The sequence below is a fragment of the Panthera uncia genome, chromosome D2 (genome assembly GCF_023721935.1).
Source record: "Panthera uncia isolate 11264 chromosome D2, Puncia_PCG_1.0, whole genome shotgun sequence".
Taxonomy (NCBI): Eukaryota; Metazoa; Chordata; class Mammalia; order Carnivora; family Felidae; genus Panthera; species Panthera uncia.
Window position 1 is genome coordinate 67,066,436 of NC_064818.1, and position 23,491 is coordinate 67,089,926.

The following is a 23,491-nucleotide window of genomic DNA, read 5'->3' on the forward strand; positions in this document are numbered from 1 at the left end:
CCCCCCCCCCCCCCCACACACACACACCCTGCTCATACTCGGTCTCTCTCTCTCTTTCAAAAATAAATAAAACATTAAAAAAAAAATTTTTTTTAATAAAAATATATATACAAATGGGGCGCCTAGGCGGCTCAGTTGGTTGAGCGTCTGACTTTGGCTCAGGTCATGATCTCGTGGTTTGTGAGTTTGAGCCCCACATTGGGCTCTGTGCTGACAGCTCAGAGCCTAGAGCCTGCTTCGGGTTCTGTGTCTCCCTCTCCATCTGCCCCTTCCCTGCTGGTACTCTGTCTTTCCATGTCTCTCAAAAAATAAAATAAAACATCAAAAAATTAAAATGTACACACACACACACACACAAACAAAAAGAGAAAGCTATAGGTGATATCTACACCCTCATGAAATAGTTACCATATAATTACATAGCAGTAATAGTAACAGATCTCTCAGGTGGCTGTACTGCTTCCAATTTTTAGATAAAGCCTCTTGTGTCACAAGCTCAATTCTATTAACTCAAAAACATGAAGAGATTCATCTTAAGGTATAGGCACTGATTATTACAGTTCTTCTTTTGAGATGTATTAGAAATATAAGAAATTTCTTTTTACCTTGTGTGAGTTTCATTGATATAAATAACATTCCGCAAACCCAAAGATGGGATACTGGAGTTGAAAAATTTATCCTACATGAAACGAAATACACACAGACATAAATATACAATTGGATTTCTGGCAAAGAGCTCACATTCCCACTTCTTGATAACTTTTATAACTCAAGTATGAAGTTAGGCATTGCAAAAATCTAAGCGATGAAGAAAAATTACATTTTATTGAGAAAAGTACTTTTTGGCCTTCAGAGAAGGTCACAAACTTGCAAAGGAAATTGTGCCTCCCTGTCCTGCCTCATTCCCCACCCTCAACCCAAAAGAGTTAAAGCTACAGAGAGCTTAAATCAACGATAGGAACACTGAAGATTTCAGTGTTTCCCACATGTAAAAATACCGTACCATAGTTATCTTTAGATTACTAAATCTGGCAATAATGCTGACACAGTAATTATTATCCCCATTTTACAGACAGAAAAATTGAGACTGACAGGGGTTTTTAATATTCAAATCTACATCTTGCTCTAAATGTTTACTTCATTAGAAAATGTATGGCTGAAGGGGACTCTCTTGACAGGAAACCTTAAGGGATAATTCAGAGAGAGTTCTGCTCAAAAGAGAAAGTCTATAGCTTTATCAGTGGGGACAAAAAGGTAAGCTTTCCACAGATAAATGTTGGGAAAGCATAATGTACCTTCAATAAAAGATATAAAAATATTTAAGTGAATCTCTTTAGAGATCAGGAAAATGGTATCAGAGAAAGGGTAGCAAATATCAAAAAAATATTATAAAAATATTATTTAAAATTATTTTAAATAGGGACACCTGGGTGGCTCAGTTGGTTGAACATCCGACTTTGGATTTCAGCTTGGGTCATGATCTCACTGGTCACGGGATTGAGTCCCATGTCAGGCTCTGCGCTGAAGGTATGGAGCCTGCTTGGGATTTTCTCTCTCCCTCTCTCTCCTCCTCTCTCTGCCCCTCCCCTACTCACGTTCTCTAGTAAGTATTTTAAAAATCATTTTAAATAAACATGCCATGGAAGAACATCAAAGATCAAGTTCAGCTCCAACAGGAACTGTATTTAAGCAAAAATCAATTATATACTATACTACTGACTTATTCCTACCCCAAACCGCTCCTATCACCACCACCAAGTAATTTCCTATATTCTCTTCTGACTTAAGAACACATTAGAGTCAAGGTATTATTTTGATCTTTTAAGCATTTAAAATTAGAATTAGAGAAGATGCCAGGTCTAAAAAGAAAGCCACATGATCATCTATTTAAATTTGTATTTCTACTGGCCTATTAACCTGAACTGGCCATACTCCCGGACCACAAATTATCATGACCGTTCCATTCTACCAACATAGCACTTCTGTTCTAAAAGGAACAATATTTATGATTAAGACATTCTTGAGCAGACCTGAATATTTAACATAAACTGCTTGGGTCCCACACAAGTTAGTAAATCCCTTATACCAGACTCAGAATTCTACTTCCTGCCAAGCCAATCCAGAATAGAACATTCATGCAGTACAGCTAGATATTTATACAGATTACAAGCAATCTCTATAAATGACAGGCACTTAGATGGCAGAATTTCTGTCCTGATAACTGGCCCATCCCAGAGAGAGCTGAACGTCCAGGCATACCTTTTAAAAGGCAACTCTACTGCCGGAGAACACAGCCACATTAGATTCTAAATTCCTGTGCTAACTCATCCCTCTAGCAAACTGCCAACAGAGGCTGACCACTCATTTGAGTGACTCTCTTCAAATACTACACTGTAATATGGATGATTTTGAATGATTGTGTCTGTTTCACCAAGATACAAACAACAAGCTCGTATACACTCTATTTAAAATATTCATCCTTGAGGCACCTGGGTGGCCCTCACCTGGGAGGCAACTGCGTGGCCCTAGTTAAGTATCTTACACTTGATTTCGGGTCAGGTCATGATCTCATGGTGATTAGATGGAGCTCCATGGGGGGCTCTGACCTGGGTATGGAGCCTGCTTGGGATTCTCTCTCTGCCTTTCCCTCTGCCCCTCCCCCACGTGCTTGCGCTCTCTCTCTCAAAAAAATAAATTAAATCTTCATCCTAACATTTAGTAACCATCCTTCACTATCATAGTCAACAGACACCCTCCATCCCTACTCACCCTCCCCCAACAGAAACTTACCAAAAGGAGAGTAGGGCAAAGCCATAGTTTTAAAGCTTTAAAACTCTCTCCTGCTACCCCTTGCTCATCTTGCTAGAAGTTGAACATTGAGTTAAAAGTTCAACATGTAGAAGTTACATGAAGGTTCCCACCAACTCTTAGAGTTATCTAAAAGTAAGATCTACCCTTCCCCTAAAGTCATACTAAACTAAAACAACCAAATTATCACTTAGCATCAACTGTTTAACCAATATTTACTGAATAAATGAATGGAAAGACAAATTGAGTCAACATCATTACTTGAAATAATTTGGTTTATAAACGTGGGCCTAAGTTCTTAAAATGAATTAAGTCCATTAAGACTACCCAGTAATAAGATTCACACAAAGTTGGAATTTCACTCTGTTTATTAAAGGTCAACAAGCAGTAACACTCTTACCCAGCTCTGGGGAGTACAGGAATAACAACATCTTCCAACAAATGGCCTTTTCCGGCTCATTAGGCTTTCTTTCCATTTTAAGGTTGCAGATCTGAAGACAGTAGGTCTGAAACCACACTCACCCTAATAAATGTTAAGGGGAAAAAGTGTCTGAATGGCAAGAAAACTATACTTGTCCACTTTCTCTCTAAAACTAAGATATTTCAGAAGAGAAACTTAGTACTTCGATTTCTTTTGGTAATATAAGTTCCTCAGTGTAATTTTCCTTCATGGTACTCCCCTCCATCATCAACACTTGGAACAAAACTTGGAACATAAGCAAAAATTGAACACCGAAGAATGATAATGGCTAGCAAGGACGTCTGCACACTCAGAGGTTCAAAGGCAAGATTAAACAGCCCATGACAGTAGCAGGTAAATAAAATCAGGCTCCTGGATCCATACAGGGAACAGTTAATCTTATTCCTCTTCAATCACAGACGCCCACAAAAGCACTACAAAGTCTTACATAGTAAGCAAGTTGTTACATACAACTTGAAATATTTTAAATTAAAAAACAAGGTAAACTTATGTAACATTCCTTTATCCTGGCTGGAATTTAAATTATAGCTGTAAAGTCCAGTTAGGGTCAAATTCTGCTCCTGTTTTAAACATTTTGTTCATTGAGTTCATTAGTTGCTCAAATACCAGACAAAACATTCTCAAAAATTAGCAGAAAAACCCCCCAAAACTCTGATATCATTTTTATATAAAGCAGAGTGTTCAAGAAATATTTTAAACAAGCCATGTTATGTCAAAATGGGGGGTGGGGGGTGGGGTGGGGAACACAATACAAGAAAATGCATATCCTTTGAATTGAGATTCATACTAAAATTTATTTCCCACTTAGAAGAAAAAAAAAACCCTTTATTTCCATTACAAAATTCATACTTATTACATTATGGAAAACAGATACAGAAAGTACACCATCCAAAACAACTCCTAGGTTTTTTTTTTTTCTATGCAAAGTATTTTGCTTTTTAACATAATCACTGTGCTTAAATATCCTACCCAACTGTCTCTTCCCAATTAACATAAAACCATAAGAATTTTTAAATATGAGGTCTCATAGGCATACCTTCTAACAGCTGGAGGCAGTTTCTTTAGATATTAACCTCTACACGATATTATGTCGCTTCCAGTTCTCCACCTTCATAAACAACATTAAAATGAACATCTTTGAATGTTTTTAACCCCTATTCAACTTACCCATTCCTCGTTTGCATGCTTACATCGACCAACACTGTATTCTGATGAATTTGGCAGGTAAGAAACATCTATTGTGCCAAGGGTCAGTGCAGATTCATCCATGTCACAAGGGGTAACTCCCAGATCATGTGCTATGAAAAAAAATATATATATACACCATTTAAATTAATAAGCCAGACAGTAGACACCAAAACTCAAAATTCTGACCTCGACATTCTTTTGTTCCATCATACGATGTCAAATGACCTCTGATGGGCTTCCACCATGTTTAGTTGATGTGTAAAAACAGTGTTTGATGTGTTTAAACTCAACATCATCTCCGGTAGACTGTTCTTTTTTTTTTTTAAATCAACATCTGCATCTTTAGACTTCTTGAATACAAAACAGCCACGAAAGGGCAACGTAAATAATAGCTTATTTCAGGTAGGTGACGAAGAATTATTTTATTTGCATTAATAACTGAATAGTTCCTGGGAGAATGGAGGCCATGTGTTTATTTGATTAAATATAAGTTACATGTATGCACACAAATAGGTAATTTTCCTTAATTATGTGCTGGTAATTTTTGGTCATACATACTATGCAATGGAAGCATGGGTAAAGGCAAGAGCCTTTAGAGAGAGCGCCTCTAAAGTTCCCCACTTAAACTGAATTGAGCTCTCAATTTTCTCGTGATGTCTTAAATGCAATGGCATTTGCACTTTTAATACATCTACAAAGCTTTAAATCAAAACCACACCATCTTGAAATATCGGACTTAAAAGCTTTCACCCTTTTCGATGTCTTTTCATACCCTAAGGGAAAAGGTTCACTAACGGTGCACTGCTAAAGAAAACAGAGATTAACCGAAAATATAAAAACTCCCTAATTGTCAAATTGCTTCAGCTTTTGTCTATTTCTCACCTGGCCTTAAATTATTCCTTTAAAATTCTGAAAGGTCACGTCCAGGGTAACTGTTATTTGGAGCATATATTCTGATTTCGTTATAATCCCCATACGGGTTTGCTGCGGCATCTACTGTCCTCGGCACAACCATTATATAGCACATCCTTAACAATTTAACATGGCATCAACCTAACCTAACCTAACCTAACAGGCCAGGAGAAAACAGGAAAGCAATACACCTGGCATGAAAGCGCTTCACGATTGTAAAATAAATCAGCTATCAGTTTCACATGCAGAATGTAGCTAAAGCATGGGGAGCCCCGCTGCGGCCCGAGAAAAAGTCCCTGGTGGCCCCAGAGCTGGAGGAGTGGAAGAAGAGAGAGCGGATTGCCAATAGGAAGTCACGGCTTCGCTCCTCCCTCCCTATAGCGTTGATCCGAGGTCCCTAAGTAAATCAAAATCTGGAGGCGCCAGACTATCGGCTGAGGGGAACCAACTCTGGGTTTTGTAAGAACAGCGATCGGAAGAGGCTCACCTCGGAAGCCAAACATACCCGAATTCAAACCACCCACTGCTGACCATCTGTGTGACTTTGAACAAGTTGGTTAACTTCTATGCCTGGGTTTCCCCATCTGGAAAATGGGCATATGCTAGATCCTACCTCCTGGGGTTGCTGGGAGGGTTGGATTGTATCTATAAAGTGCCTAACCCAGCGTCTGACACACGGTGCACGCTCAGACCCATCAATGGTCATGTGCCATCGGACTGTTCTCAGCACCAGCTGCTTGCAGAGCACCCCAGCAGCCTCAAAGGCAATGAGGTGCGTAGGCTACTCAGTCCACGGGAACTTCCCTCCTCCTCCAGGGGAGCCCACACCGCGGCCGGGTCTCCCAGGGACAGAACCATCCCGACCCCCCACCCAGCACGAGCCGGGCCCACTTCTCAGGAGGAACCCCGGAGCTCGGGGGGGATGAGAACAACCTGCCGGCGTCGCGCCGGGTCCAACGGAGAGGGCGACGACGCACTTGGCGCGGCACTCCGGGCCCGAGCAGCCTCCCGCAGCCGCTCTCGCCCTCGCGGTCCGCACCCGGCAGCTGCGCCGGCTTCGGCTGCAGCTGCTGCAGCTGCCGGCACTTCAAGTCTCCGCCGGTGCTGCTGCAACGTCGCGTCCCGATGACGCAGGCGGCGCCCGCGAGTGAGCGGAGCCGGAGGGAGTGGGCCGACCTCAGACTTGGGCGGGGGGGGCCCTTGGTGCGATTGTGCATTAGAAGGGGGGGGGGGAGGGGAGGCGGTGCCCGGGCTCCGCGTTCGGATCGCAATAGAACGTGCGCACACAAGGGGGCCGGTGGGGCCAATAACCGAGCACGAGCGCCTAATCGGAAGGTTACTCTGCCTCGGCGCGAGTCACGTGTGCGCGCGCCTGCGCGTTGCTGCACGTGCGCCTGAGGCTCCATTGTGTCAACTCTGCCTATCTGGAGGTCTGTATCCCCGCCTCGCTCTTTGGGGAGTGTTCGCCTGGGCCGTTTGGTTCACTTGTGCGTGTGTGTGGGGTTAGGAAATTTGTAAGACTCTGCAGAAATTGTCGGGGTGGGGGGAGCTGCGGATCGGGAGCGGCCCTGTTGTGTAATGTCTGTTAACAGTGGCTGAGTGCCTTTTCCTTACAATGGAAGAAAATGAGTTGAAAGAAAAATAAATAAGGCTTAAAAGAGCCCGAGTCCTAATCTGCCTACCTCTAACCCTTCAAACAAAATAACTTGGGGTCACAAGGAAGTTCTTTCACAATATTTGTCATGCCATTGACAAGGCCAGTGGTTATCAAGAACATTAGCAATTCGGAAGGCAAAAGATAACGTTTTACCCGCACCTTAACAACAAACATTGTTTGAACTGGCAGATGGGGATATGAAGGTGATTAAGATGGAGCAGAGTCCCTGGTCTCACACCTCTGCTGCCAGTCCTCATCTCCTCTATGAACATTAGCCCCCACTTCTATCGAAACATGCCCTCCGCGTCCCCCCATCAAAAACCATCCAGAGCTCTCCACAGTCCACATGCCGGAGCCTGGCACATAGGCCTCCAACAGATAGGCCTCGACTTTTCCCGCAGTCGCCAAGAGGAGCTCCTACAGCAACCTCTCTGGTTGTCCCTAGTCAAAACCCGGGTTCCCGTAGTCTTAATCGTGCCCACACCACTCTTTTCTAAATTCTATCATTCTTTCCTGAACTAGGTCCCCAAGCCTTCCCTAACTTCTCCAGCCCTCAGTAATCACACCCTTCTGTGAAAGCTCACAGATTTACCCAGGCGCCACATTCTGGGTCTTTATCAATCTGTGTCATTCTTCCACAAGAGTAGGAACTCATCATCAAAATCAGTGACTTTTCTCGGTCTCAGTAAAAACAGCACTCATTTATGGTAAACCCTCAATAGCTACTCTTGAAGCTGAGGAACAAGAAGAAAAACAAGAGTTCCTTTTCTTGAACTTTCAGCTTCTATTTCTAAATTCATCTCAGAATTCAGGGGGGTCCTTCTTTTAAAACAATCCAAAACTGTAGGAGTGGCGATGCAAGAAAAAAAAAAAAAAGATTGAGCTGCTTGAAGTCCAAATTCCTGTCTTTATTCAAACCCACACACACCTTAACTCCAAGCACACACCTAAGTCTTCAAAGGCTATGTTGACTAGAATACCATGAATTCAAATCCCAAAACGTCATGACATTTTGTGTATAGATTTCTGGTCCCTGGCCAAAAAGAAAAAAAAAAAGAAAACAGAGGAACGTCTCAGGGTTTGAAGTCACAGCTAAAGAGAAAGTAATGTGAAATGAAAGAGAGAGAGCATTACAGGAATGGAAATGGAAGCCAGAGGGGAAAATTACATTTTCTTTCACAGAGTTTATTTGTAGTTACTCTTCTGTAACATCCATTGCACAAGGATGAACTGTACTTGCAGGAGATGTGGATTGCAATGCAAGGTGTTTCAGGTTACGTAAGGAGAGTTGTTTTGGAAACAGCTGACAACCTCAGCAATCTGTTTTATCAACAGAACAACAATAATTTATAGTAATCCAGCAGCTAAGGCAGCTAAGATGGAACAACATTGACTGAATTTACTCTCCTACTAAAACAACTAAAGAAATAAAACAGGCAGCAGGGCAGGGCAGACCATAAGAGAGAGCAGACGAATAAGGTGAGCATTCCGCTTACTAAGGCAGGTGCCAGACAGCAGTGCAGCGAGGGGGATCCAGAAAAAGCTAGACAGACTACCTGAGTTGAGGAGATAGAATCGGGAGACCAGGGAAGCCCAAACAGCTGGAGCTGGGAGTAGAGACCTAGAGAGAAGAGAACTACACGTGTTAGGAGGAGCTGTGAAGACCTACAGGTCATGCTCCAGTCTTCAGCTGATTAGCACGTGAATGGGAGGAAACTAACCAAGGCCAGGGAAAGAGCCACCTAGACAGAGAGAGAGAACAATCACCAAAGGTTGCATGGGACAGGGAATTGGTTCTGTTCCCACAAGTCAGAGTGGAAAGATACCCAGCGATCATACAGGACCAGGAACAGGACCTGATCCTGGCACCCAGATCAGAAACCTCATAATATATGACTCAGTAGGTCTTGCCTTGGGAGTGGAGTAAAAATAACCTCAGGGTAATTGCTGTTCTGGTCCTACCTAACAAATCTTAAATGCTAGCCCCAAAAGGATCAAACCGATTCCAAGAACAGTGTCCCAAAACAAGGCCCAACAGTACTTGGAAATCAGAAAAGGAAATGAAATTCCTTTTCTGAAGGAAATCAGAAAAATCCAGCACCCAATTCACAATGTCTGGCAACCAATTGAAAATGATCAGGCATACAAAAAAAAAAGTGGGAAAAAATGGTCCATATACAGAGAAAAATGAATCAATTGAAAGAATCACAGAAATGACAGAGATTACAGACTCAGTAAACTAGGACATTAAAAAACAATTCGAGGGGCACCTGGGTGGCTCAGTCGGTTAAGCGTCCGACTTCAGCTCAGGTCATGATCTCACACTCCGTGAGTTCGAGCCCCACCTCGGGCTCTGTGCTGACAGCTTAGAGCCTGGAGCCTGCTTCTGATTCTGTCTCCCTCTCTCTCTGCCCCTCCCCTGCTCATGCTCTCTCTCTCTGTCTCAAAAATAAAAACATTTAAAAAAATTAAAAAAAAAATAATTAGATCTGTATTCTATGTGGCCAAAAGAAGTCGAGACATGGAATCTTTTAACAGACCCAAAGCAAACGCCTAGAAATTAAAAGAACGTTGTCTGAGATTTTTAACACACACACCCCTACATTTCTTTCAGATTAAATATTACTGAAAAAAAAACAAAAGTTAAAGAACCTGAAAACATTGCAATAAAAGCTATCCCAAATGAAATACAGAGGGAATAAAAAGACTGAAAATATAAGCAGAGTATCCATGAGCTTAACATACATGCAGGTGGAATCCCTGAAGCAAATATGAGAGTGAGGAGGAGTCAGCACAGGCAGAAAAAAAAATTCCAAGACATAGTGTCTGGAAACTTCCCAATTTCGGTAAAAACTATCAACTCACAAATCCCAGAAGCTCAACAAGCTCTAAGTAGAAATACATAGAAAACTATACTAAGGAACATCACCATTAAATTGCTTAAAACCAGTGCTAAAGTGAAAATTTTAAAAGAGTGGAAAAAAAGGGACGCCTGGGTGGCTCAGTGTGTTGACCTTTCGACTTCAGCTCAGGTCATGATCACATGGTTCGTGGGTTTGAGCCCCGCGTCGGACTCTGGGCTGACAGCTCAGAGCCTGGAGCCTGCTTCGGATTCTGTGTCTCCCTTTCTCTCTGTCTCTCTGTCTCTCTGTCTCTCTCTCTCTCTCTCTCTCTCTCTCAAAAATAAATAAATATTTAAAAAATTAAGGGGCGCAGTCGGTTAGGCATCCAACTTGGGCTCAGGTCATGATCTCACAGTTTGTTGGTTCAGGTCCTGCATCGGGCTCTGTGCTAACAGCGCAGAGCCTGGAACCTGCTTCAGATTCTATGTCTCATTCTCTCTCTGCCCCTCCCCCACTTGTGCTCTGTCTCTCAAACATAAATAAATGTAAAAAAAATTTTTTTAATTAAAAAAAAGATGCATATCTATGTAAAGAGACAAAGATAAAATGACAGCAGATGTCTCAACAGAAGTTTGCAAACAAGTCAGGAAAGTAGCATCTTTTAAGTACTCAAAGAAAAACTCAATCTAGAATTCTTTTCCCCAAATAGATATATTTCAAAAATAAGACAAAATAAAGGCATGCTCTGACATACATAGTCCAACTATCCATTACAGCCAAGATGGTCATGTGACCCAGTTCTGGGCAATGAGACCTAAGAGAAAGTCAAATTCGAGGATTTCCAGAGAAGCTTTTCTTTCTTAGTAAAAGGGAACAGGGAGCTGGCACGGCTTCTTTTTCACTTTTTTCCCCCATTTGTTCCGTAACTTGATGTCCAAACCCAATGCCACCAATCACATACCTCTGCATTTTGTTAAATCTCTGTTTAAACCACGATAATCTTACTTTCTGTTACTCACAAGCAAATGAGTGTCTGACTCATATTTAATTTTGAGCACAATTCTAGCCACTATAATGACTCAAATATATGGGGGTGGGGGGGAGAGAGAAAGAGTTAAGAAATAGTCCCTGCCAATTTAAGATACAAAACAGATGAACATAAGGGAAGGGAAGCAAAATTAATATAAAAACAGAGAGGGAAACAAACCATAAGACCCTCTTAAATACAGAGAACAAACTGAAGGTTGCTGGCTGGGTGTTGGGTGGGGGGATGGGCCAAACAGGGAAGGGGCATTAAGAAGGACACTTGGGATGAGCACTGGGTGATATATGTAAGGGATGAATCACTAAATTCTATTCCTGAAATCATTATTACACTATATGTTAACTAACTTGGATTTAAATTAAAAAATAATAAAAATTAAAAAAAAAAAAAAAAAGTCCCTGCCAGTCTATCTTGTGGGGGCTTGTAGCAATGGAAGTGACCTCAGGCCAGACATTTAGAAAGAATCCTAGACCAGAAGAGAATGGAACCCCTCTGACTCAAGTTTACCACATTTGTGGCAGAATAAGGAGTTCAATTCGTCTAAAAACTGCTTTAGTGTAGTAAATTAAGCCACAAACTTCAAATAGCCCAAGCAGGAGGCCATCAGGCTTCTGGAAGATCTGTCTTGGCATCTCCTACAGGATGGGCTACCTGACAGCTACCCAGCCCCCTACCCCCAAGGGGCTACCCAGCCCCACCCCCAGCCCCCTACCCCCAAGAAGGAAGGCCAGAAGGAACTAGGTAGGGATCCAGACTTTGTTTCAGCCATGAGCTATGCCTCAGGGCAGGGCACCAGCTCCAGAAGGGATCTGGGGCACTGGATCAGGCAACTAGTAAAGCAGGCTAATTAAGAAAGAGCTTACAAGTCACCTTTTTTTTTTTTTTACAATTTGTCAGTTCATTCTTAAGAAATGAAAGGTATTTTTCCCCTTCTCCCAGGAGTGTAGCCAGGCTCTTTGGTTGAAGACCCTGGATTCCCCAAGCCCTTAAGGGAGGCTAAGTAATTGCAATTAGCAGCCTTTTTGTTGCTGAAAGCCAAAAAAACACACAACAACAACAACAAAAAACCCAGTAACTAATGATTGGGTTGGCCACCAAGAAGACAAAACCTGAATGGGCCCTTTGTTTTTCCTGTGGAAGTAAGCTGGATTGTGTGAGAAGAGGTTGTCTGAGAACGGGTTGGGGACCAGCACGGCGCTGAGGAGGGGTTAGGTGTTGAGGATACTGGTTCTGGATTCCGTCTGAGATTGCTTCATGGAGGGCCTTGGAGGCGGCCGGTCTGCAGAAGGAGAGTGACCCCAGGAAGACTGAGAGGGCTGAATGTAGAGTCTTGGGAGCCTCAGTGAAGATCCCAGTGGCCGAGCGTGTTGTGAAGGGGATGGAGGTCCACACACTACGCGGGGCCTGGGCAGGGAGCAGTGGTCAAGGAGACTGGATTTCAAGCTTTCTGCATAAGTGCCTGGGTAAGGGAGAGGAGGAGGACCCCAAAAATCATCACTGTTGGACTTCTACGAACCCTTGACATGAGATTATTTCAGCATCTTTTCTTTTGTGACATACTGACCAAGAGTGCCTTTAAGATAGTCTTTCTTAGTCGCTGAGGATACAAGATGAAGATATGGGGATGTCACACATAGGTCCTGCCCTTGTGGGGTTAAAAGTCTAATGGTGCGTGGCATGTTGGGACGGAGACAAGTCGTGGAAAGTACAATGAAGATCCAAACAGCCTCTGTCACAGAGGTCAACAGCAGTGAGCAGCAGTAAAGAAGGTGGTCAGGGAGGACCTCTAAGGAGGGAGCAGTTACCCCGAGGCTGTGGTGTGCGAAGGACCTTGTCTGAAAGGAGCCCAGAAAAGACCCTTCCAAGAAGGGAGAATTCCATGTGCCAAAGCCCTGCAGGAGGACAGAGTTGACAGAGACAGAGTTGCAGGCGGGCTGCAGTGGAGGAAGGGGGAATGGGGCAGAGGGAGGTGTTGGCCAGCCAAGCCTCCTTTATCCCAAGATGAAGCAGTGCTTTCTTAGCCACAGTAAGAAGCTTTGAAAATTAAAAACAACACTGTGACATGAGTCAAAAATGTCATGGAGGAATTCGCATGCCCTTTATTCTGTAAAAATTAGAGTAGGATGAATCAAAACAGAAGCCCAGGTCCACAGACCTGGCCAGCCTGGAAGAAGGAGGACGGGGCATGACTCAGAGGCTATCATGCAGGCAGGCGCCTGCCTGGGGCAAACTGGCCACAGAGTATGTCCCTAAGAGGAAAGTGAGCACATTTCGTAAGCTACCTTTGAGCACTTTTTATGCGCCAAGCCCTGTTCTAAATACTTCACGGGCATTATCTCAAACAATCCTCTAAATCAGCCATGGCACAATCTAGAAAACAGCTCGGGCCAGACCACTGGAAGTGGGACTTCCATACAGAATCCTTCTTAGAAAGGTCTTAAAAAAGCTGAAAGAACAAAAGGGGACTGTGAGGCAGCCCAGAGATTTCCAACAGCAGACACCATCCTAGGGCTGGAACAACAAAGGAAGATATTAACAGAACCAGGAGCCAGAGCAACATTTAAGACCAAGGAAAGAGGGGCTGCCTAGGAAGAGCCAAAACCACAGAGCTGCCCCTGCTGGAGGAGCCACCTGAAAAACGGAGGGACACCCTCCCTGGCTTCCTCCTCTTTCTGCCCTCCCACCACCTGCAAGCCCCTCCTATTGGCTGAAGCAAGCTGCAGAGAAGCCTAAGGAATGAGATTGCAGGGTCCACTCCTCTCCCAGACATAAAGTAGAGCAGGGAAGGATGGAGAGGGCATCTGAGAACAAACAGAAAAACAAGGGCAGCCCCATAAGCCAGGAAGGATTATTACCCCCATTGTTCAGATGGGGAAACTGATGCACAGCAAGAGCTTAAGTGAATCTAGTACCTGGTAGAACCCCAGTTTAAATTCAGATCTATCTGATTCTAAAGCACAAACACAGGGGCACCTGGGTGGCTCAGTTGGTTGAGCATCCCACTTTGGCTCAGGTCATGATCTCGCAGTTCGTGGGTTCAAGCCCTCCATTGGGCTCTGCGCTGACAACTCAGAGCCTGGAGCCTGCTTCGGATTCTGTGTCTCCCCCACTCTCTGCCCCTCCCCTGCTCATGCTCTTTTTCTCTCCAGCTGTCAATAATAAATAAATAAACGTTAAAAAAATTGTTTTTAAAAAGCACAAACACGTAACATACATTTCAGCCAGCTTAGGTAAGAGCCTGGTAGCTAAGAATAGTCACGTCCCATGTCTGAAAAGCATATGTTTTAAGCCCCACTCTATAAAACACTCAGATGAAGTTGGTTTAAGAACTGAGCTGTGAGTCAAGACACCAGTAGGCCAACCCTGAACCTTCTAGCAGAATGAGAACTCTGCAAGGACTTTGGAGCCAGACAACCTGGGTTCCAATCTTGGTTCTGCCATCTACCAGCTGTGTGACCCTGGGCAATCTATTTAACCTCTGTAGGCCTCAATTCTCTCATTTTTAAAGTGGATTTGCTCATGTCCACTTCCTTATTGGGTTAATTTTAGATAAAATGGAATCATGTATGCTGCAAGATTATTAGCACAGTCCCTGCTGCATGGTTAAGAGTTACTAAACAGTAGCTATTACTATGATTGGTAATAGTCTCCTCTTGCAGAGACTCAGGAGACAAAGGAGAGATCCTATTTGTTTGAGCTTTCCTGGCAAAGAATTTGTTCTAAAATCTTTGGAACTCATATGAACTCTTAAGGTCACTTTGTTCTGGAAAGGGTGTCTCTATATCAGTCAGGATGGGCTAGGTTATGATACAGTAACAAACATCTCAGAGTCTTAAGACAACAAAGTTTATTTCTTGCCTATGATACATGTAAACTACAGGTTATTATAGGAGCTCTGCTCATAAAGGACACTGAGGGAAGCTCTTTATTGACATGTACTTCCTTATTTGCTGAGGCCAGGAATGGAGAGTGGAAACCAGGTACTGGCTCTTAATCCAGACTTAACTTCTGTTCCCATTTCATTAGGTAAAGCATTATATAAAGCAACTGGGTAAAGAAATGTAATCCTGTCGTGTGTCCAAAGCAAGCTAACCAAACATTTATGAACAGCCCTAATGACTATCAGAACAACCTCAGAGAGCCTTCTGGTTGGGCTAGATAAAGCAAAGTTCCCAATCTGGAATGAAGAGCTTTAGGAGCTTCTGACAGGCCAGCCCCATATGATATCATAAAAGTTTGTCTTTGCTGTGCCTTTGTTGCATTTATGATGACAGCATGTCGGTTTAGGAAAACTTTTTGTTCCTAAATATTTCTTAAGTCATTTCTCTGAAAATCACTCTTGGTTTTTGGAAGGTATTGTCCAAGGTGGTTTGTGGAGTTGTGAGACTAGCTGGAAACAAAGTACCTTGTCTTCTGGAAGAGGGATCCTAACGTGGACTAGATCATGAGTGCCCAGACTTACCCAGAGCCCCTCTACTATTGTACAACTTGATGTCAGATTATTGGATACTGATGGTTTGTTGAGCAAGTTCAAGCTCTAGGGGAAGGAGCAAGACCTTTCCTCTGCTTTCACAATCCCACGCTTCCTGGATTTCTTTCTCCCTACCTAGATGTTTTTCCTTGGCAACTTTTACTGGCTCAAAGGCCTCCTTCCTTCTCTCTCCTTACTCTCTCCTCAGCAAACCAGGAGCCTAGGAGTCATTTTTAACCTCTTCCTGCCTCCAATCCAACAGTAACTTCTAGCAATTTTGCCTTCTAAATAGCTTTAAGCCCATCACCCGTTTACCTCCTCGCTATCTGCATTGTCCTAATGCAGGCCACTACCACCTTCCCTGGAAGGCACAAAACTTACTACCCGGACTCCTCATGTCAGCTCCCCACCCCCCACCCTCCCAAACTCCCCACACATCCTCCAGAGCAGACATTTGAAAATGCAACACTGAGCATTTCTAACACCCCCATTTCTCTGCCTGATCCCCACTGCAGGTGATTAAAATCCTTTAAATTGTTCCTTGCAGTTTTTAGGACAAAGGCCTTGGACTTTTAGGATAGGGACTTTTAGAAAAAAGTCTTCAACATGGCCTCTAATACCTGGTATTAAGTAACCTCACCACCCTTATCTTGCTAGTCTCACCGCCTCATCTTCTCTCACTTGCCCTTTCTCTCTGACTTTGGCTACACTGACTGGCTTTCAGTTCCTTAAGAAAAATGCCTCTGCCCTTCTCTTTCACTGCCCTTCTCTTCCTCTGCTGGCAGTGGTCCCTACTACAACCCCCTGTTTTCTCTACAACTCATGCTTCATAACACAGTTCAGGTCTCACCTCCTCATGACAACTTTCATTGATTCCCAGACTAGGTCAGAACCCCTTGTTGTATGCTTCTCCCCCATGGGACTTATCACAATTATAATTGAAGACTCCATTGTAGAATTAGCCATTTAATGTCTGCCTGTCGCTCTTAAATTCTTGACTTCTCCCATTCCCATCTTGATTTCCTACCATCTAACAGTGCCTTGCACAAAACAGATGCTCAAGGTGTTTGTTGCATGTCTAAGTACAAGATGAGATTGATCAACTATTTAATAAAGGAGAACGTGAATGGCTGTTACAACTGTCAACAATCCTGGACAAGCATAACGTTAAGAATAGAAGGATTCAAGGAGGGATCTATGAACCATAGAGCTTTAGGGGCTCAGGATTCTATGGGTCTTGGAGAAGCATGTATTCAAGCTTGGTAGAGAGGTAGGAAGCAGATTACCCATTCTTCTCCCACTCCCAATCTTTGGGTCAGAGGGGAGGGAACACTATGAATAAGGAGGCAAACATGCGTGTGCCCAGTACACTTGAAGGAAGGAATTTGAAAATACTTGAGAGGTAGACATGGCTGGAGATAGACTTATTTTTATTTGTCCTCCTCAGAATCAGTTTTTGTCAAAAAGGAAAAAAAAAAAATTCACAACGAAGGCAAGGAGAAGCGGAACTACTTTGCATTGAAAGTATTCTTTTTTCTAAGAGAAGAAAGTACGTTAGATCTTCATGTATTAAGTCTCATCAGGAAGAAGATTAATCTAAGTTCAATTAAGTCTCGATTTAGAAAACTTTTAAAGAAATTTAGTTTTATTACTTTTGAGGACGTAGAGGCTCCAAGATTTTCCTTTAGAAATGCATTCTCTTGAGTGCTCTAAACATACTCCTTTTAACTATCTTTAGCTTTTAACTTACAGATTTCCCAACAGAAAAGGTTTTCAAAGAGTAATACCAACCCAGTTTCCAATTATCTAAATTACCTGGTATAAAGCAAAACTCGAATAAGCGTAATAATACAACTGACTATTATTACTACCAAATCTTTTCTGACAGCCATCATATTATTCCATAAAATATTTGAAATGGATTACAAGGACGATCTCCAACATGAAAGTAAGATATTGTATAATAGGCTTTCCATAATCCAGAGTCACAGGGTACAATCCCCTCTCCTAGCCCTACTTGGTTAATACCACTGATTGAGCAGGTCACTGAGCCCAACCCTTCACCCAGGCTGACTTACACCTCACCCACTGCACCCTCTTGCACATCCAGTTCTGCTTAGGAGATGGCAAAACATGTGTCCCCTTTATCAAATTATTTTATAGTTACTTTTTCCAAAGGCTGTCAGTTCTGGTCCAGAGTTCCTACTTTACCTCTACAAGTCATAGGCACATATATGTAAATTTAGCACGCATCCACAAATTGTAGAATTCCTAGCAACCATTATGGGTTACATGGGATTAAAGAAACCTTAATATCCACAATGTTGGTTTTCTCTAGGTTAATTATAAACGATGCTTTTAGAGGATAGTCTGTAAGCTCCTAGGTCACCTGCCCATTAACTATTAAATATAAAGAATCTAGGTAAAGGGTGAATTATATCTAAAGCCTCATAAATTGATCAAATCCTGGAATGAATGAAATTTTGACCTCCCAGAGATAAGGTTTGGTTAACTTTAAGCTCTACAGGGTCATGGCATGCCTTATGTTCATGGCATGAATTTTTTAGTGGTGATAATAGTCACAATAAAATTATCTACTAGGTCAGTAACCCCATTTTATAAACCACAGGATGCTTAGACAAATTCTAATTAAAAGAGGAGTCAGCTGGGCGTCCTCTGCACATGACCTACAATCTGTTCTTATTCACAAAACCAGAGTGGCACATAAGGGAATCCTATTATTGATTAGGCACGGGCTTGAAGATTACAACACGGCCGCCATTCAGCCATATCCGAAATGGTAATTATTCTGAACGATTAATTACAGCTTGACAAACTACATTATCCAGAACTATGAAGGGTCTTGGAATGTTGAATGCAAACTCAGTCTATGGTTTTAATCTCTCTGTGCCTCATTTTCCTCATCTGTAAAACAAGACTAATAACAGTATCTACTTTATATGGTAGATGTGAGGATTAAGAGTTAAAATATGGAAGGCACTGGGACACTACCTGGCACGTGGCAGGCAATATGTAATGTTTGCTATTATCCTAAGAGTTCCTGAGAAAATGTCTAATCCCTTAAAAAGAGAGGCCTCATTTGATCCAGGTATCAATCCCACTTGCCTTCACAGGCCATAATTGATCAATGTGGTGTTTCAGAATCGCAGGCTTCCCCAGCTCCAACCCCAACAACTTCCCATTTCCAGTTACAAATCCGCATAGTGTTTTCCTTCAATGACTATACTGCGGATTGTGTCACTAAAGTCTTGCAAGCCATAGTTCCTAACTTTTTGTAGTCAGGGAACGCTGAGAGTCAGATGAAGCTCTAAATTCTCTCCCAAGGCGGTGGGGGGGTGGGGGGGAGGCACATGTAGAAGTTTGCATTTGATTTCAGGGGGTTCATAACCCCCCACTCTGCGGTCATTCAGGGACCCCAAAGTAAGACTCGGCGTCAGTTTGAAAGCATGGCTTGGAAGACAGCCACATGTGGGATCTTGTTCTTCTAACAATGTCTAAAGCAAGAGGAGACCGAAACACATTTCTGCACACTGTAAAGGAAGTACGAGTTACTATCAGCCAGCTAAGTACTTTCCAGTAAGGGGTTTTGGTGAGGATGAGGATGATGAAGAAAGGGGAGAATGAAGATAAAGGCAGACTTTTAAGTAGCTAGGTATGCAACAGGGCTTTGAAACTGGGAACTGCAGCCTGGCTGTTCCTATTAGCAACTCGAAAGGCAGTTTGGGTAACTGATGATATCAACAGCTTTCTTTAAAACCTCCAAAAGGCAAAATATTATCACTGGGGCTCTTCACGCCTGTTCAATGATTCAGACACAAAAGAAATGCTAATTGTGGGATCTGAGCTGTGAATTCTGAGTGAGCCTAGGGACAAAGTGATTATCTGGTGGTCTTATGTTGCTGGAAATTTATTAGAGTGTTTTAAGATTACATTAACTGGTTTTCACCGTAAGTGCTCTGCCTGGAGAAGCATTAAAGGCTCCTGATAAGAAAGATTTCAAAGAGGTAATAGCATCAGCCAGAAGATCTTTTGGGTGAGTCAGGGGTACTGTAAGGAGAAAAGCCCAAATGAGGGGGCCGGGATCAGCTGGGGTGGTGGGATGGACTTGCGACAACCAAAAGCTTCCACTCTGCCAAGGGTCCCCAAGGTCCCTTCTCGTTTCTGGTTTCCAACAGCAACAAATGCCAGAGACCAAAGAGGAAGGATCATATATTTACAACAAACGTCGTAGAATGAGGCCAAGGACTTCATTTCTGCTCCATTATGGTCTCAGATTGCACCCCTGCCTCTCAAGTCTTCTCAAGACCTGCAAGTGTCAACATGCTGTTACCCTTGCCAACCTCTGTCATCCCCCTCTCCATCATCGCCCCAGTCCCCGAGGCCACCTGTCTTCCTGGGCCATCCCAAGCTCATCCCCGGTTCAAGGACTCCTTACTCCCTGTCCCTGCTGTGGAGAATATTTCTTCTCTGGATATGCACATGGCTGATTCATTCTTATGTTTAGGTCTCAGCTTGGTTAGCAATTTTCTATTCCCTGCCTCATCATTTTCTTGTATGTCATCCCATTTGATTTTATTTACAGCGCTCATCACTATTTGATAATGATCTCTAGTTCATTTTCTTTATGCTGCCTCTCTTCTCCATTAGAACGTGAGCTCTCTGAGAGGCAGAACTGTCTGTGTCAAGCATTGCTGTGGCCCCCACCCCAGGTGTGGCACAGAGAAACCACTAGATATACATTTGTTGGCTAAAGGAATGAACGTTCAGGAATAGCTACTATTTATGGAGCATTTGTTCTGCGCCAGGCACAGGGCTGTAGTTTTTACAAATATTATCTCACTGAATTCTCACACCAACCCTGCAAGGTAGTAGGTATTTATCTATTGTACAGCTTATGTTTCAGAGAAGTCACATGCTTTTCCAATGTCAAAGCTAGCTTGTTACACGCTAATGAGTAACCTAGACCTCATTTGAACCTAGGCATGTTTGACCCCAACACTCATACTCTAAATCAGGAATCGGCACAATTTTTCTGTAAAGGGCTAGCTAGTAAGTATTTAAGGCTTTGGGCATATGGTCTCTATCACAACTACTCCATTATGTAGTAGTATGAGAGCAGACATAGATAATACATAAATGAATGGATGTGGCTGTGTGCCAATAAAACTTTATTTATAAAACAAGTGGTGGCCAGGATTTGGCCCAGGAGCCATAATCTGCAGAGCCGTCCTTTAAATCATCAGTTGACATGTGCTATGCCAGAAAGGGGTTAAACAAAAGAGGGGGAGGGGAGTAAAAAAAAAGCATTAAAATGTGTATTCTGTGCATGGTGAGCCTCTTCTTCAGATAAGAAGGACACCCACTTTCAGTTAAATTTTAATTTAGTTTAAAAAAAAGTGAAATAGGAGATAGAATTCTGGCAGGAAACAGGACTCTACTGATTGAACTTCTTGACTGAATTATGACCATTCTTTAAGACTACAGTAGAGCTTAAAGCAAATGAGTTATTCCATTTATACCATGGTTCCACTTACTGTGTAATGACATGTGATGCAGCATCATGTGAACATGATGTCAGAACCCAAACAGAACCACATAACCTCCCGTTGCAAGCAGGCCCCAAATGGTCAATATTGAAGGACCAAGTGCGGCAAGACACTCTGTTAAAATTCTTCCTCTTTGAACAATGAGCCTAAAACCCTCAGTCTTTTCTTCTCAAGCAAGCCCATGATTTATTGGCAAGAGGTGAAAGATAAGATATGAGTCACAGGTCTGAGACAGCCCAGAGAAATCTCTTGCAGCCTCGTTGGAAAGGGAAACGCTATTTGTGCTCAGTTATATAGTCATTCACAGTGGCTCTCGAGACCAAGTATCAGCATTAAGGCAAAAGATGAACTTACCAGGCCCTTGGGTCTGGGCTGGGAGGTAAGGGCTGAACTTTGAGAAGGTGGGAGATGGAGGGATGAAGGCAATAAGTGCTAGAGCGCTTGGTGGTATGTAAGGACCGGCTGGTGTAGCTGGAGCCTTGGGTGGCTAGGTACCCCCGCTCAAACCTTGATTTTCTCTAGGGCAGCCCTAGGTCATCAGAACCCCATTAAACAATATTTATTTCTCTCTTACTCTGAAGAAGAAATCCCTCTGAAAACAGCACATGGTACTTAAACCAACTGGTGCATTTTCCTCAATTTGTATGCAATTTTCTAAACTTGGCCATTAAATGTTCAAGCAGGTGACAAAAATTCAAACTTTAGTCAGTCTCCTGAACCTTCTCCTAGGCCCATCCATGCACCTCCTTATAAAATCCAGTATTCGCAAGAATGCTGCTAAGTCAGTTTAGCCAGAGCCCCAACCTTCGATATCTGATCAGGCTCCTTGCCCTCCACCATTCCCCAGGTGTTGTCTGACCACCCCAACCTGTGTTCAGGGAAGAATCATGTTAGGTCGGTTTACCCAGAGTACCCCTTAACCTTGTTGTCTCCTTTTAGTACTTTTCCATCCAAGGCCCCCACCCTGTTTCTTGCCCATGCTGTATTTGGAGTTGAGTCCGGTCTGTCTTCTATACTGTAAAGTCCCCATCGTGGTGGTGCCTATACCTCTGGTGAGAGTCCTGAATAGTCTGCCATATCATGTTACAATTGTTATTGAGTAATTTCTTCTTTAACACAGGAAAGCAACCCCAGGACAGTAGAACCAGCATCTAGAGGGGAATCTAGAGATGTAAGATCTGCCCCAGCTCTGCCATTAACCTGGGTACCCTTCCCCCTTGCTTCCCCTTCTCAGCCCATTTTCTCATCAGTAATGGAAAAAGTCAATCTCATACATACCTTTTCATCCACCCAAATCCATCTTTTTGTTATGTAATACCTATCATATTTATTACTGCTTATAGTTACTCTTTAACATGACACATATTATTAATTAAAGTGGATTTCTATTGAGCACTTAATATTTTCCAGGATTCACAGCAGTCGATTAAGCATCCAACTCTTGATTTCAGCTCAGGTCATGATTGCATGGTCATGAGATCGAGCCCCACATCGGGCTCTGTGCTGAGCGTGGAGCCTGCTTAAGATTCTCTCTCTCTGCCCCTTCCCTACACTTGTTTGTGCGCTCGCTCTCTCTCTCTCTCTCTCTCTCTCTCAAAAAAAAAAAAAATGACCAGGATTGTACCATATGCTTTCCACGTATTCTATTATTTAATACAACCTCCATATGAAGAGGGACCCTTATGATTGCAGACTTCTCAGCTATGACAGCCAAGGTTCAGAGTAGTAACATACATTTCCCAAGGCCAAACAGAGAGTGACAGAGCTGGGATTTGAGCCTGAACCTATTTTTTCCAAGAGTTACACTGTCTTCATGTTCTCCATAGCCCCTGGTCAGTGTCTGACCCGAGAAGAAAATACAGATTCAAACCCCCTTGCCCTGAACTGCTTACTACTGCACCATGATGCTTCTCACCATATCAGGCTACAAAATACCAACATGTGTTCCCTGGAGGAGGTGGTGTAGGAGCTCCCATGGAAGTCCAATGCAGGATCTTTGCCCCTGAGACACTCAGAACCCATGATAAAACCCATGGCCCAATCAGTGACCCAGAAGAAGCAGTGTTGATGACTCAAAGAGGAGGACCTGGGGCTTCCTCAGTTCCTTATTGTCACTGTGCAAAAGCAAACACAAAACAATGGCCTCTGCTCATCTCTGGTTATTCTCTGGAGAATCTTTTTCTTCACTAGGGAGAGGCAACTCCTTCAAAAATGCACCAAGTTAATAATCTGGCAATAGAAGACATTGGGGGTGGGGTGGGGGCTCTCCTTGAAACATATAGTTGGAGTTTTTTTTAATGTTTGTTTATTTTTGAGACACAGAGAGCAAGCAGGGGAGGGGCAGAGAGAGAGTGAGACTGAGGATCCAAAGCAGGCCCTACACTGACAGCAGAGAGCCAGATGCGGGTTTCAAACCCACGAACTCTGAGATCATGACCTGAGCTGAAGTCAGACCCACCCAGTTGGAGATTTTCAAAAGGACATATCAGTATTGGCCTCCCTGGGGAGCAGATTGGGGG

The 23,491-nt window shown here is 43.1% G+C and overlaps 1 protein-coding gene across 4 annotated transcripts in view; it reads right to left on the reverse strand.

Annotated features, from left to right (window-relative positions):
• Window positions 1-23,491, reverse strand: part of GPAM (glycerol-3-phosphate acyltransferase, mitochondrial) — a 62,993-nt gene that overhangs the window by 30,011 nt on the left and 9,491 nt on the right. For 2 of the 4 annotated variants that reach the window (XM_049645755.1, XM_049645753.1), the window contains exons 2-4: window positions 4,457-4,587; window positions 3,209-3,331; window positions 606-679 (exon numbers count right to left, since the gene is read on the reverse strand). In XM_049645755.1, coding sequence (XP_049501712.1) covers window positions 606-679; window positions 3,209-3,331; window positions 4,457-4,558 — 299 coding nt within the window. In that variant the 5' untranslated portion in view covers window positions 4,559-4,587. The other 2 variants (XM_049645754.1, XM_049645752.1) reach the window with 2 other exon arrangements.